General features: G+C 42.1%; 1 protein-coding gene across 1 annotated transcript in view; it reads left to right on the plus strand.

The window, feature by feature from the left end:
- The window catches only part of LOC121577996 (helicase with zinc finger domain 2), a 41,473-nt gene extending 39,010 nt beyond the window's left edge, over positions 1-2,463 (plus strand). The window contains exons 16-20 of the mRNA XM_041892032.2: positions 389-532; positions 719-928; positions 1,051-1,207; positions 1,340-1,507; positions 1,619-2,463. Coding sequence (XP_041747966.2) covers positions 389-532; positions 719-928; positions 1,051-1,207; positions 1,340-1,507; positions 1,619-1,734 — 795 coding nt within the window. The 3' untranslated portion in view covers positions 1,735-2,463. The remainder of the gene's footprint in view (positions 1-388; positions 533-718; positions 929-1,050; positions 1,208-1,339; positions 1,508-1,618) is intronic.
- Positions 2,464-14,488: the final 12,025 nt, after the last annotated feature.

Consider the following 14,488-nt stretch of genomic DNA (forward strand, 5'->3'; position numbering starts at 1 on the left):
TTTTCACGCTCAACAGTTTCCCGTGTGTATCAAGAATCGGCCATCACCCAAAGGACATCCAGCCAATTTGACACAACTGTGGGAAGCACTGGGGTCAACATGGGCCAGCATCTCAATGGAACGCTTTCGACACCTTATAGAGTCCATGCCCAACGAATTGAGGCTGTTCTGAGGGCAATGGTGGGGTGTATGTGTGTATATCGGATTGGTTGGAAAAGGACAGAAGACAAATTTCCATCTCATATGGACTAATAAAGTAGATCTTATTTTAAACTAAGCCTTTACAGCAACCCTGTTTTATCAACTGCATGCCAAGGCCTATATAGGTCATCATCATATTTGCAAGTCATGAAGATTGATGGCGAAATAACCTCTTTCCACTTCCAAGATTGTGTTGCTCGGTGACCACAAACAACTACGTCCCATCATCAAGAATGAACTTGTGAGGAAGTTGGGGATGTCAAAGTCTCTCTTTGAGCGCTACTTTGAACGGCGGTCCCAGACAGTGATGCTGGATACCCAGTACAGAATGGTAAGGGGGGGGGGGTCATATTTTGTCTATTATGAATTCATTCAAAATGATACTCTTAATTCACATCATAAAATCTCATGATTGTTGATCAAGGGCAAAATGCTACGGTGCCTTTGACTACACAGATACGTATTTAGATAGATTGATGTCCAATGAGAAAATACAAATACTTCTATCTTTTTGTAGCATGAAGATATATGCAAATTCCCATCAGAGGAGTATTATGAAGGAAAACTGAAGACTGACGTGGATCGCCCAAATAGTGTCCTTCAGGCTGACAGCAGGCAGACACACATTGTTTTCGGCAACGTCAGTGGAGAAGAGGTCAGCCTGGTTGTGAGCACAGCAAAAGGAAATGAAAACTCCAAAGCGAATATGAAGGAGAGAAACGAAGCGGTAAGGAACCTCTTGTTTTTTCTCAACTCCAACACTCAAATCTTGCCATGCCACTGGTACACTGTGTTAGTTACCAAAATCAACTCATATAATTTATGATTGTAACTTTTTGTTTATTTCAGGTTCGGCTTGCCAAACTGCTGGTGACAGAATCCAAAATAAAACAACAAAGTATCGCGATCCTATCACCCTACAACGCCCAGGTGGCCGAAATTAAGAAAGAACTGAGAAAAATCAAACTGGACGAAATTACGGTCACCACCATCACAAAAAGTCAAGGTGTCCGTTTTACTCTTTCTTACTTTCCCTTCAGTTCTATCTTGATTGTGATTATATTGTTGTCCCTTTGTGAACTTTGAACTGGTTAGGTTAGCCCTGGGTATAACCAACGCTGCTTCGTCTCCCATGCAGGAAGTGAATGGCGCTATGTCATCCTGTCCACTGTGCGCTCCTTACCCAGCGAGGAGATCGAGACAGAGCCGGACTGGGCCTGGATGTCCAAAAATGTGGGCTTTGTTCGCGACCCCAACCAGATAAACGTGGGCATTACCAGGGCCAAAGAGGGACTTTGCATTATCGGTGAGAGAGACGTTTCCTCAAGGACTTAATGTTAAAGATCACTGGAACGAGGATGATCTAACTTTAAACTACAGTGTCATTGTACTCATTTATTTTATTCCTTTCTCAAAGGAAACCAAGAGCTGTTGAGCCGCAGTGGCAGTTGGAGACAACTCCTCAAACATTATACAGCAAGGAACTTCGTCACAGAAGCTGAAAAGATCTCTGTGCGCAAAGTAGCAAAATAGCCTGTAAGCACTGTCTACATTGAGACGTGGTCTCGGCACCGGATCGCTGCACAATGAACAGTAAAATTCAAATCACTTTTTGAGGATAGATTTATGATGTGGCTTCAGTTTCAATGTCAAGTCAAATGAATTAAATACTGTACTCATTGTCATTTTTAATGTGACCTTTCAATTAACTGTCAATTTTATTAGATGGTCTCCATTTTTTAATTACTTCCTACACTCTTACTGTTTTGTTGTTGTTGTTTAATCTGTGATGTTATTCTGCACTATTATTTAAAGTGAAGTTAAAATTTTATTTTTTGAGAAATATTGTATATTTTTGTTGAATCAAATGAATCAAGTACTAAAGTCACTGTGTAATAGTAATGTGACCTTTATTTTGTATGGCTGTATTCTCTTTTACTGTTTGTATTTTACAATGTAGTTTAAACTATGTTCTTCTATACTGTTTTTTTACAGCAGGCCTTTTTGGTATAATGTTTAATTGTATCACATTCCACATATAAATTATCGTATTTTCCCAAATAAAGTTTAAATCTGACTGAAATGTTATGCTATAAAATATGTTTCATAGTAAAATAAGGACTATGCATTTGTTAATCCTATTTTGACTGCTGTATTCCAGTGTATAGACTGTTTGTATACTGTAGTAGATATAGATTATAGATGTAGTATGGTAAAGATTGTATTGATTTGGATCTAAATCATATAATAAAGTAATAGTTGAGCACAAATATTGCATTATTCTTTTGAAATTCATGTGATGAAGCAGTTTGCGCAGGTCACAGGACTGAAATCTACTGAAGATTGGTTACAATAACCATCCATATCAAAGTATCACTGGCTAACAGAATAATATTTAGTCGTCTGAGTAATCCCCACACGTTTATGCTTGCAAATCTAACCAGTCATATACAAATCGTATGCTAGAGGGATGACTATGATCGTATGCATTGTAGACTAGGGGCCATGGTATTAGTCCGATTGGACATTACATTTACATTTACGTCATTTAGCAGACGCTCTTATCCAGAGCGACTTACAATAATAATAATAATAATAATAATAATACGTCATTTAGTAGACGCTTTTATCCAAAGCGACTTACAGTCATGTGTGCATACATTTTTGTGTATGGGTGGTCCTGGGGATCGAACCCACTACCTTGGCGTTACAAGCGCCATGCTCTACCAGCTGAGCTACAGAGGACCACAAATTGGTGCATTCACCTTATAGCCAGTGGGATAACCACTTTACAATATGTATATATGTATTTATTTTCTTTCTTTGGGGTGGGGTAAGGGGGGGGTAGAAGGATTACTTTATCCTATCCCAGGTATTCCTTAAAGAGGTGGGGTTTCAAGTGTCTCCGGAAGGTGGTGAGTGACTCCGCTGTCCTGGCGTCGTGAGGGAGCTTGTTCCACCATTGGGGTGCCAGAGCAGCGAACAGTTTTGACTGGGCTGAGCGGGAACTGTGCTTCCGCAGAGGTAGGGGGGCCAGCAGGCCAGAGGTGGATGAACGCAATGCCCTCGTTTGGGTGTAGGGACTGATCAGAGCCTGAAGGTACGGAGGTGCCGTTCCCCTCACAGCTCCGTAGGCAAGCACCATGGTCTTGTAGCAGATGCGAGCTTCAACTGGAAGCCAGTGGAGTGTGCGGAGGAGCGGGGTGACGTGAGAGAACTTGGGAAGGTTGAACACCAGACAGGCTGCGGCATTCTGGATGAGTTGTAGGGGTTTAATGGCACAGGCAGGGAGCCCAGCTAACAGCGAGTTGCAGTAATCCAGACGGGAGATGACAAGTGCCTGGATTAGGACCTGTGCCGCTTCCTGTGTAAGGCAGGGTCGTACTCTCCGAATGTTGTAGAGCATGAACCTACAGGATCGGGTCACCGCCTTGATGTTAGCGGAGAACGACAGGGTGTTGTCCAGGGTCACGCCAAGGCTCTTTGCACTCTGGGAGGAGGACACAACGGAGTTGTCAACCGTGAACCTGGACCTTGGCCAGGACACTGAGGGTTAATTCACTACTGATTGACTATAGTGAGTCAAGGCTTACACTGTTTATGTCCTGGCACATCAGCACTCATCACTGGATGTGTGAAATGGGATCCATTTGGACCAGAGGGAGGATGTCCTCTAGTGGCTTCGAAACACCACTTCCTGCTTCACATGTACTTTATTCATGGTTGTGTCTCTGCCGCCGTATTCATGAGTGACAAAAGAGTATGACATTAATATGGTGCTTATATTAATTTGACATAAATGTGGGGTTCTGATGACTATTCCTATGGGAACTAAAATAGGTTGTGCCTTCAATTCAGTACAACTTCATAATATTCCATTTAGCATACCATCAAACCATCATATTCATCAAACCAGTCCGAGCATAAGCATACAATAACATGAATAAGTCTCTACCAGAGGAGGCTGGTGGGAGGAGCTATAGGAGGATGGGCTTGTTGTAATGTCTGGAATGGAATAAGTGTAGCTCAGTTGGTAGAGCATGGGTTGTGGGTTCGTTTCCCACGGGGGGCCAGTATTAAAAATAAAAAAACAATGCATGCACTCACTAACTGTAAGTCGCTCTGGATAAGAGCGTCTGCTAAATGACTTAAATGTAAATGTAAATGTAAGTGAAACGGAATCAAACGTGGATTACATATGTTTGGTGTGTTTGATACCGTTCCATTAATTCCATTCCATCAATTACAATGAGCCCATCCTCCTATATATCCTCCGACCAGCCTCCCCTGGTCTCTACATACAACTCAAATTCCTTCTGGCATCTGAACTTATTTAAAGGTCCAATACAACGTGTGTACATTCTTTTGCAGATTGTAAAATAGCTGGCTGTAATTTTTGTGCTCTCTGACACCTGGAGTTGCATGGCAAATGGTCCAGGAACAAAGGACAATGCCCAAGGACTAGTCAGCCCTTCCCCCTCTGAGGGGCCAAAATGTATCTCTGTTACAGTATCCAGAGGACTGACTATTGAATGTAATAGAATAATACTATAGTATCCATGTATGGTTTCTATCTAAAACTTGTTCACTGAGGATAACTGATGCGATCTATATGTATGCATGATCTCTGTGGTTACTTGTATCTGTATTGTGTGAACGCTGAATTACTATATGAAAAAAGGTTTTATTCTGTCTTATTTACATTGGTTTCATTCCCCACACATTCCTTTAAATGCTGTGACACCCTGTGGAGATTGGGCCTGGGAGTGTTTAGGTTACTGTAAACTTGATACCGTTTGATTGGTCAATGGTGGTTGGTTTTGGGGTGAAAGGTTACACATTCAGATGTTATAAATGGAATGAAATGCCTTTGTTCTCTCTCTTATCCTGTATACCAGGACTGCCCAACCCTGTTCCTGTCGAGCTACCGTCCAGTAGATTTTTGCTCCAACCCTAATCTAGCACACCTGATTCTAATAATTAGCAGGTTGATAAGATGAATCAGGTTAGTAACACCTGGGGTTGGAGCTAAAACCTACAGGAGGGTAGCGCTCCAGGAACAGGGTTGGGAAACCCTTGTCACGTTCGTTGATAGACGGGTCAGACCAAGGCGCAGCATGATATGCATACATGTTTATTTAAACTTAATAAACACTCGACAAAACAACAAACCAAACCAAACGAAACGTGAAGTCCAAGGTAGACACAAACAACATACCTTTCACGGAACAAGATCCCACAACACCTAATTGCCAATAGGCTGCCTAAGTATGCTCCCCAATCAGAGACAACGAGCGACAGCTGCCTCTGATTGGGAAACACACCCGGCCAAACATAGATCTAGACATACTAGATAGAAAACATAGAACTACACAACATAGAAAATCACACCCTGACTCAACAAATAAGAGTCCCCAGAGTCAGGGCGTGACAACCCTGCTCTATACAGTCCATGGAGGAAGGTTGTATGATCAATTCTACATTTCTTAGGCTTATAGGCCTCTGGCATAGTAAGCATTTATTTGTTCATGCTTTGTCTTCTAAGTTAACCTTAGGATCTACAGCGCATTCAGAAAGTATTCAGATCCCTTCCCTTTTTCCACATTTTGTTACGTTACAGCCTTATTCTAAAATGGACGAAATAAAAAAAACAAATCTACACACAATACCCCATAATGACAAAGCGAAAACAGGTTTGTAGAATTTTTGCAAATTTATAAAAGATTAAAAACAGAAATACCTTATTTACATAAGTATTCAGACCCTTTGCTATGAGCCTCGAAATTGAGCACAGGTGCATCCTGTTTCCATTGATCATCCTTGAGATGTTTCTACAACTTGATTGGAGTCCACCTGTGGTCAATTCAATGGATTGGACATGATTTGCTTATATTAATTTGACATAAATGTGGGGTTCTGATGACTATTCCTATGGGAACTAAAATAGGTTGTGCCTTCAATTCAGTACAACTTCATAATATTCAATTTAGCATACCATCAAACCATCATATTCATCCATCATATTCGGCTCTGTCGTAGCCGGCCACGACCGGGAGACCCATGGGGCGGCGCACAATTGGCCCAGCGTCGTCTAGGGTAGGGGAGGGAATGGCCGGCAGGGGATGTAGCTCAGTTGGTAGAGCATGGCGTTTGCAACGCCAGGGTTGTGTGTTCGTTTCCCACGGGGGGTATAAAAATAACAACAACAAAAAATAAAAAATAATAAAAATAATAATGTATGCACTAACTGTAAGTCGCTCTGGATAAGAGCGTCTGCTAAATGACTAAAAATGTAAATGTAAAATTTTTTGGAAAGGCACACACCTGTCTATATAAGGTCCCACAGTGGACAATGCATGTCAGAGCAAAACCAAGCCATGAGGTAGAAGGAATTATCCGTAGAGCTCCGAGACAGGATTCATTCAAGGCACAGATCTGGGGAAGGGTACCAAAACCTTTATGCAGCATTGAAGGTCCCCAAGAACACAGTGGCCATCATTCTTAAATGTAAGAAGTTTGGAACCACCAAGACTCTTCCTAGAGCTGGCCACCCGGCCAAACTGAGCAATCAGGGGAGAAGGGCCTTGGTCAGGGAGGTGACCAAGAACCCGATGACAGAGCTCCAGAGTTCCTCTGTGGAAATGGGAGAACCTTCCAGAGGGACAACCATCTCTGCAGCACTCCACCAATTAGACCTTTATGGTAGAGTGGCCAGACCGAAGCCTCTCCTCAGTAAAAGGCACATGACAGCCAACTTGGAGTTTGCAAAAAGGCACCTAAAGGACTCTCAGACCATGAGACACAAGATTCTCTGGTCTGATGAAACCAAGATCGAACTCTTTGGCCTGAATGCCAAGTGTCACGTCTGGAGGAAACCTGGCACCATCCCTAAGGTGAAGCATGGTGGTGGCAGCATCATGCTGTGGGGATGTTTTTCAGCGGCAGGGACTGGGAGACTAGTCAGGATCGAGGGAAAGATGAACGGAGCAAAATACAGAGAGATCCTTGATGAAATCAGGACCTCAGACTGGGGCGAAGGTTCACCTTCCAACAGGACAATGACCCTAGGCGCAGAGCCAAGACAACGCAGAAGTGGCTTCGTGACAAGTCTCTGAATGTCCTTGAGTGGCCCAGCCAGAGCCCGGACTTGAACCTGATTGAACATTCTCTGGAGAGACCTGAAAATAGCTGGGCAGCGACGCTCCACATATAACCTGACAGAGCTTGAGAGGATCTGCAGAGAAGAATGGGAGAAACTCCCCAAATACAGGTGTGCCAAGCTTGTAGCGTCATACCCAAGAAGACTCAAGGCTGTAATCGCTGCCAAATGTGCTTCAACAAAGTACTGAGTAAAGGGTCTGAGTACTTATGTAAATGTGATATACATTTGCAAAAAATTATAACCTGTTTTTGCTTTGTCATTATGGGGTATTGTGTGTAGATTGATGAGGGGGGGAAAAACAATTTAATCAATTTTAGAATAAGGCTGTAACATAATAAAATGAGTAAAAACTCAAGGGGTCTGAATACTTTCCAAATGCACTGTATATGCCTAGAAGTATGCTTTGTAAAGTTAATTAAATATCTGCCTTTAGTATAGACAATTATTAGACCAATTCTTGCTAGTCAATGTCAGCTCATTGCCTAATGCTTGCGTGTATATTTTGATTATTTTTATGGAGTTAGATGAACATTTTAATAGGCTAATTGCTTAGTCTTATTACAACACGTGAGGTATTTATAATATCATACATGATAAATATTACTGTCCACTACACAGGTTTTTCATTTCAACTCTTTCCTGTCCTAGTTTTATTTCTATGGAAGTCGTTTGGTCAGATCATCTGATTTTGCGTCTACACAACTGACAAGGCATTTCCTGTCAAAACATATTTTATCCCTTCTGACACAGTCAGGTCTATAATTATTGGCACCCTTGATAAAGATTATAATAAAAGACTGTTTTAAAATAAAGAATACAAATACTGAGCTATATTGTTCTAAATTTTTTGGGAAATGACATTATTTTATACTAATACAATTACTCTGAAAAATAGATTTTGTTTAATAATTTAATAAATACTTGTGATTTGATTCAGTCAGACCTGCATCACAGTAAGAGAACATACTGTTCCTTGAAGCATTAGTGAAAATTCTGTTTAAATCCCTTAACAGTCTAAGCCCTACAGGCGTCCTTCCTAACTCAGTTGCCAGAGAGGAAGGAAACCGCTCGGGGATTTCACCATGAGGCCAATGGTGACTTTAAAACAGTTAGAGTTTAGTGGCTGTGATAGGAGAAAACTGAGGATGGATAAACAACATTGTAGTTACTCCACAATACTAACCTAATTGATAGTGAAAATAATTAAGCCTGTACAACAACAACAACAAATCTAAAACATGCATCATGTTTGCAACAAGGCAATAAAGTAATACTGCAAATGTTGTGTTTGGGCAAATCCAATGCAACATATTTTCAAGCATAGTGGTGGCTGCATCATGTTATGAGTATGCTAGTAATCGTTAAGGACTGGGGAGTTTTTCAGAATAAAAAAGAAATGGCATGGAGCTAAGCACAGGCAAAATCCTAGAGGAAAACCTAGTTGTCTGCTTTCCACCAGACACTGGGAGATGAATTCACCTTTCAGCAGGACAATAACCTAAAACACAAGGCCAAATCTACACTGGAGTTGCTTGCCAAGAAGACAGTGAATGTTCCTGGGTGGCCGAATTATAGTTTTGACTTAAATCTGCTTGAAAATTTATGGCACGGCCTGAAAATGCAATGATCACAATTCTTCAAGCTCTGGTTGTTGAAAAGAATAATGGCCAAATGTTGTACAATCCAGGTGTGCAAAGCTCTTAGAGACTTACCCAGAAAGACTCACAGTTGTAATCGTTGCCAACCGTGATTCTAACATGTGAATACCTGTGTACATTTTTTATTTTTTATTTTATTTCACCTTTATTTAACCAGGTAAGCCAGTTGAGAACAAGTTCTCATTTACAACTGCGACCTGGCCAAGATAAAGCGAAGCAGTGCGATAAAAACAACAACACAGAGTTACATATGGGGTAAAACAAAACATAAAGTCAAAAATACAACAGAAAATATATATACAGTGTGTGCAAATGTAGCAAGTTATGGAGGTAAGGCAATAAATAGGCTATAGTGCAAAATAATTACAATAGTATTAACACTGGAATGCTAGATGTGCAAGAGATTATGTGCAAATAGAGATACTGGGGTGCAAATGAGCAAAATAAATAACAATATGGGGATGAGGTAGTTGGGTGGGCTAATTTCAGATGGGCTGTGTACAGGTGCAGTGATCGGTAAGGTGCTCTGAAAACTGATGCTTAAAGTTAGTGAGGGAGATAAGAGTCTCCAGCTTCAGAGATTTTTGCAATTCGTTCCAGTCATTGGCAGCAGAGAACTGGAAGGAATGGCGGCCAAAGGAGGTGTTGGCTTTGGGGATGACCAGTGAGATATACCTGCTGGAGCGCATACTACGGGTAGGTGTTGCTATGGTGACCAATGAGCTAAGATAAGGCGGGGATTTGCCTAGCAGTGATTTATAGATGGCCTGGAGCCAATAGGTTTGACGACGAACATGTAGTGAGGACCAGCCAACAAGAGCGTACAGGTCACAGTGGTGGGTAGTATATGGGGCTTTGGAGACAAAACGGATGGCACTGTGATAGACTACATCCAATTTGCTGAGTAGAGTGTTGGAGAATATTTTGTAAATGACATCGCCGAAGTCAAGGATCGGTAGGATAGTCAGTTTTACGAGGGCATGTTTGGCAGCATGAGTGAAGGAGGCTTTGTTTCCGAAATAGGAAGCCGATTCTGGATTTAACTTTGGATTGGAGATTCTTAATGTGAGTCTGGAAGGAGAGTTTACAGTCTAACCAGACACCTAGGTATTTGTAGTTGTCCACATACTCTAGGTCAGAACCGTAGAGAGTAGTGATTCTAGTCGGGTGGGCGGGTGCCAGCAGCGTTCGATTGAAAAGCATGCATTTAGTTTTACTAGTGTTTAAGAGCAGTTGGAGGCTACTGAAGGAGTGTTGTATGGCATTGAAGCTTGTTTGGAGATTTGTTAACACAGTGTCCAATAAAGGGCCAGATGTATACAAAATGGTGTCGTCTGCGTAGAGGTGGATCTGAGAGTCACCAGCAGCAAGAGCGACATCATTGATATACAGTGGGGGAAAAAAGTATTTAGTCAGCCACCAATTGTGCAAGTTCTCCCACTTAAAAAGATGAGAGAGGCCTGTAATTTTCATCATAGGTACACGTCAACTATGACAGACAAAATGAGATTTCTTTTTCCAGAAAATCACATTGTAGGATTTTTTATGAATTTATTTGCAAATTATGGTGGAAAATAAGTATTTGGTCAATAACAAAAGTTTCTCAATACTTTGTTATATACCCTTTGTTGGCAATGACACAGGTCAAATGTTTTCTGTAAGTCTTCACAAGGTTTTCACACACTGTTGCTGGTATTTTGGCCCATACCTCCATGCAGATCTCCTCTAGAGCAGTGGTGTTTTGGGGCTGACGCTGGGCAACACAGACTTTCAACTCCCTCAAAAGATTTTCTATGGGGTTGAGATCAGGAGACTGGCTAGGCCACTCCAGGACCTTGAAATGCTTCTTACGAAGCCACTCCTTCGTTGCCCGGGTGGTGTGTTTGGGATCATTGTCATGCTGAAAGACCCAGCCACGTTTCATCTTCAATGCCCTTGCTGATGGAAGGAGGTTTTCACTCAAAATCTCACGATACATGGCCCCATTCATTCTTTCCTTTACACGGATGAGTCGTCCTGGTCCCTTTGCAGAAAAACAGCCCCAAAGCATGATGTTTCCCACCCCCATGCTTCACAGTAGGTATGGTGTTCTTTGGATGCAACTCAGCATTCTTTGTCCTCCAAACACGACGAGTTGAGTTTTTACCAAAAAGTTATATTTTGGTTTCATCTGACCATATGACATTCTCCCAATCCTCTTCTGGATCATCCAAATGCACTCTAGCAAACTTCAGACGGGCCTGGACATGTACTGGCTTAAGCAGGGGGACACGTCTGGCACTGCAGGATTTGAGTCCCTGGCGGCGTAGTGTGTTACTGATGGTAGGCTTTGTTACTTTGGTCCCAGCTCTCTGCAGGTCATTCACTAGGTCCCCCCGTGTGGTTCTGGGATTTTTGCTCACCGTTTTTGTGATCATTTTGACCCCACGGGGTGAGATCTTGCGTGGAGCCCCAGATCGAGGGAGATTATCAGTGGTCTTGTATGTCTTCCATTTCCTAATAATTGCTCCCACAGTTAATTTCTTCAAACCAAGCTGCTTACCTATTGCAGATTCAGTCTTCCCAGCCTGGTGCAGGTCTACAATTTTGTTTCTGGTGTCCTTTGACAGCTCTTTGGTCTTGGCCATAGTGGAGTTTGGAGTGTGACTGTTTGAGGTTGTGGACAGGTGTCTTTTATACTGATAACAAGTTCAAACAGGTGCCATTAATACAGGTAACGAGTGGAGGACAGAGGAGCCTCTTAAAGAAGAAGTTACAGGTCTGTGAGAGCCAGGAATCTTGCTTGTTTGTAGGTGACCAAATACTTATTTTCCACCATAATTTGCAAATAAATTCATTCAAAATCCTACAATGTGATTTTCAGGAAAAAAAAATCTCATTTTGTCTGTCATAGTTGACGTGTACCTATGATGAAAATTACAGGCCTCTCTCATCTTTTTAAGTGGGAGAACTTGCACAATTGGTGGCTGACTAAATACTTTTTTCCCCCACTGTACACGGAGAAAAGAGTCGGCCCAAGAATTGAACCCTGTGGCACCCCCATAGAGACTGCCATAGGTCCAGACAACAGGCCCTCCGATTTGACACATTGAACTCTATCTGAGAAGTAGTTGGTGAACCAGGCGAGTCAGTCATTTGAGAAACCAAGGCTATTTAGTCTGCCAATAAGAATGCGGTGGTTGACAGAGTCGAAAGCCTTGGCCAGGTCGATGAAGACGGCTGCACAGTACTGTCTATTATCGATCGCGGTTATAATATCGTTTAGGACCTTGAGCGTGGCTGAAGTGCACCCATGACCAGCTTGGAAACCGGATTGCATAGCGGAGAAGGTACGGTGGGATTCGAAATGGTCGGTGATCTGTTTGTTAACTTGGCTTTCAAAAACTTTCGAAAGGCAGGGCAGGATGGATATAGGTCTGTAACAGTTTGGATCTAGAGTGTCACTCCCTTTGAAGAGGGGGATGACCGCGGCAGCGTTCCAATCTCTGGGGATCTCAGACGTTACGAAAGAGAGGTTGAACAGGCTAGTAATAGGGGTTGCGACAATTTCGGCGGCTAGTTTTAGAAAGAAAGGGTCCAGATTGTCTAGCCCAGCTGATTTGTAGGGGTCCAGATTGTGCAGCTCTTTCAGAACATCAGCTGTCTGAATTTGTGTGAAGGAGAAGCGGGGGGGGGGCATGGGCAAGTTGCAGCGGAGGGTGCAGAGCTGGTGGCCGGGGTAGTGGTAGCCAGGTGGAACGCATGGCCAGCCGTAGCAAAATGCTTGTTGAAATTCTTGATTATTGTAGATTTATCGGTGGTGATAGTGTTTCCTAGCCTCAGTGCAGTGGGCAGCTGGGAGGAAGTGCTCTTATTCTCCATGGACTTTAGAGTGTCCCAAAAGTTTTTGGAGTTAGTGCTACAGGATGCAAATTTCTGTTTGAAAAAGTTAGCCTTTGCTTTCCTAACTGCTTGTGTATATTGGTTCCTAACTTCCCTGAAAAGTTGCATATCGCGGGGGCTATTTGATGCTAATGCAGTACGCCACAGGATGTTTTTGTGCTGGTCAAGGGCAGTCAAGTCTGAGGAGAACCAGGGGCTATATCTGTTCTTAGTTCTGTATTTTTTGAATGGGGCATGTTTATTTAAGATTGAGAGGAAATTACTTTAAAGAACAACCAGGCATCCTCTACTGACGGAATGAGATCTATATCCATCCAGGATACCTGGGCCAGGTCAATTAGGAAGGCCTGCTCGCTAAAGTGTTTTAGGGAGCGTTTGACAGTGATGAGGGGTGGTCATTTGACCGCGGACCCGTTACGGACGCAGGCAATTAGGCAGTGATCGCTGAGATCCTGGTTGAAGACAGCGGAGGTGTATTTAGAGGGTAAGTTAGTCAGGATGATATCTATGAGGGTACCCATGTTTACGGATTTAGGGTTGTACCTGGTAGGTTCGTTGATAATTTGTGTGAGATTGAGGGCATCTAGTTTGGATTGTAGGATGGCCGGGGTGTTAAGCATATCCCAATTTAGGTCACCAAGCAGTACGAACTCTGAGGATAAATGGGGGGCAATCAATTCACATATGGTGTCCAGGGCACAGCTGGGGGCTGAGGGTGGTCTGTAGCAAGCGGCAACAGTGAGAGACTTATGAGATACTTCTGTATTTAATTTTCAATCAATTTGCGAAAATTTCTTACAAACATGTTTTCACTTTGTCATCATGGGGTAGTGTGTAGATGGGTAAGATTTTTATTTATTTAATACATTTTGAATTCAGTCTGTAACACAACAAAATGGGGAATAAGTCAAGGGGTATGAATAGATAGATCCAGGGACCTTGTGATATCAAGCAAGTGAAATGGAATCAATGTTTGAATGAAGCTATGGGAGACCACCACCCCCTCACTCAGTCCATTGTTCAGGAATGCATGCATTTGTATAAGTAATGTCTATAATAAGAGATTGGTGGTCAAATGTTATCAAACAAAAATACACCCTGGAACAATGGATAACGCAATAACACTGCATAATGTAATAACTTTCCGTAATGTAACACGTTTTCTCTTTTATAATGTAATAAAACCGTAATGTAATAAATAAATCATCAGATGGCATAATAAACATGTTGAACTTGGAACAGATAACGTAATAACTTTTTCCTGATAAAGTAATAACGTAATACATTTTCCGGTGGGTATTACATGCAGGTGAGTAACAACATTTTGATGAATAATCAACTAACTTCAACTGATAAAGTATTACCATACTCCCCCCTGGTGACGAGAGTTCAAATCCCATCCCTTCATGTTGGTTTTCCCGTCTTCATGTGTATCCCACTCTACCTTCCTAGTGGTCTGTCTCAGAAAAATATAATAAAGGAATCAGAATTCCGATCTCCTTAAAAAAAAAAAGAGCTGACATTCTACACATGTATTCATCACACCAACTGAAATCTATGAACGAAAGAACAAGTAAAACTAAAG

The sequence above is a fragment of the Coregonus clupeaformis genome, chromosome 12 (genome assembly GCF_020615455.1).
Source record: "Coregonus clupeaformis isolate EN_2021a chromosome 12, ASM2061545v1, whole genome shotgun sequence".
Taxonomy (NCBI): Eukaryota; Metazoa; Chordata; class Actinopteri; order Salmoniformes; family Salmonidae; genus Coregonus; species Coregonus clupeaformis.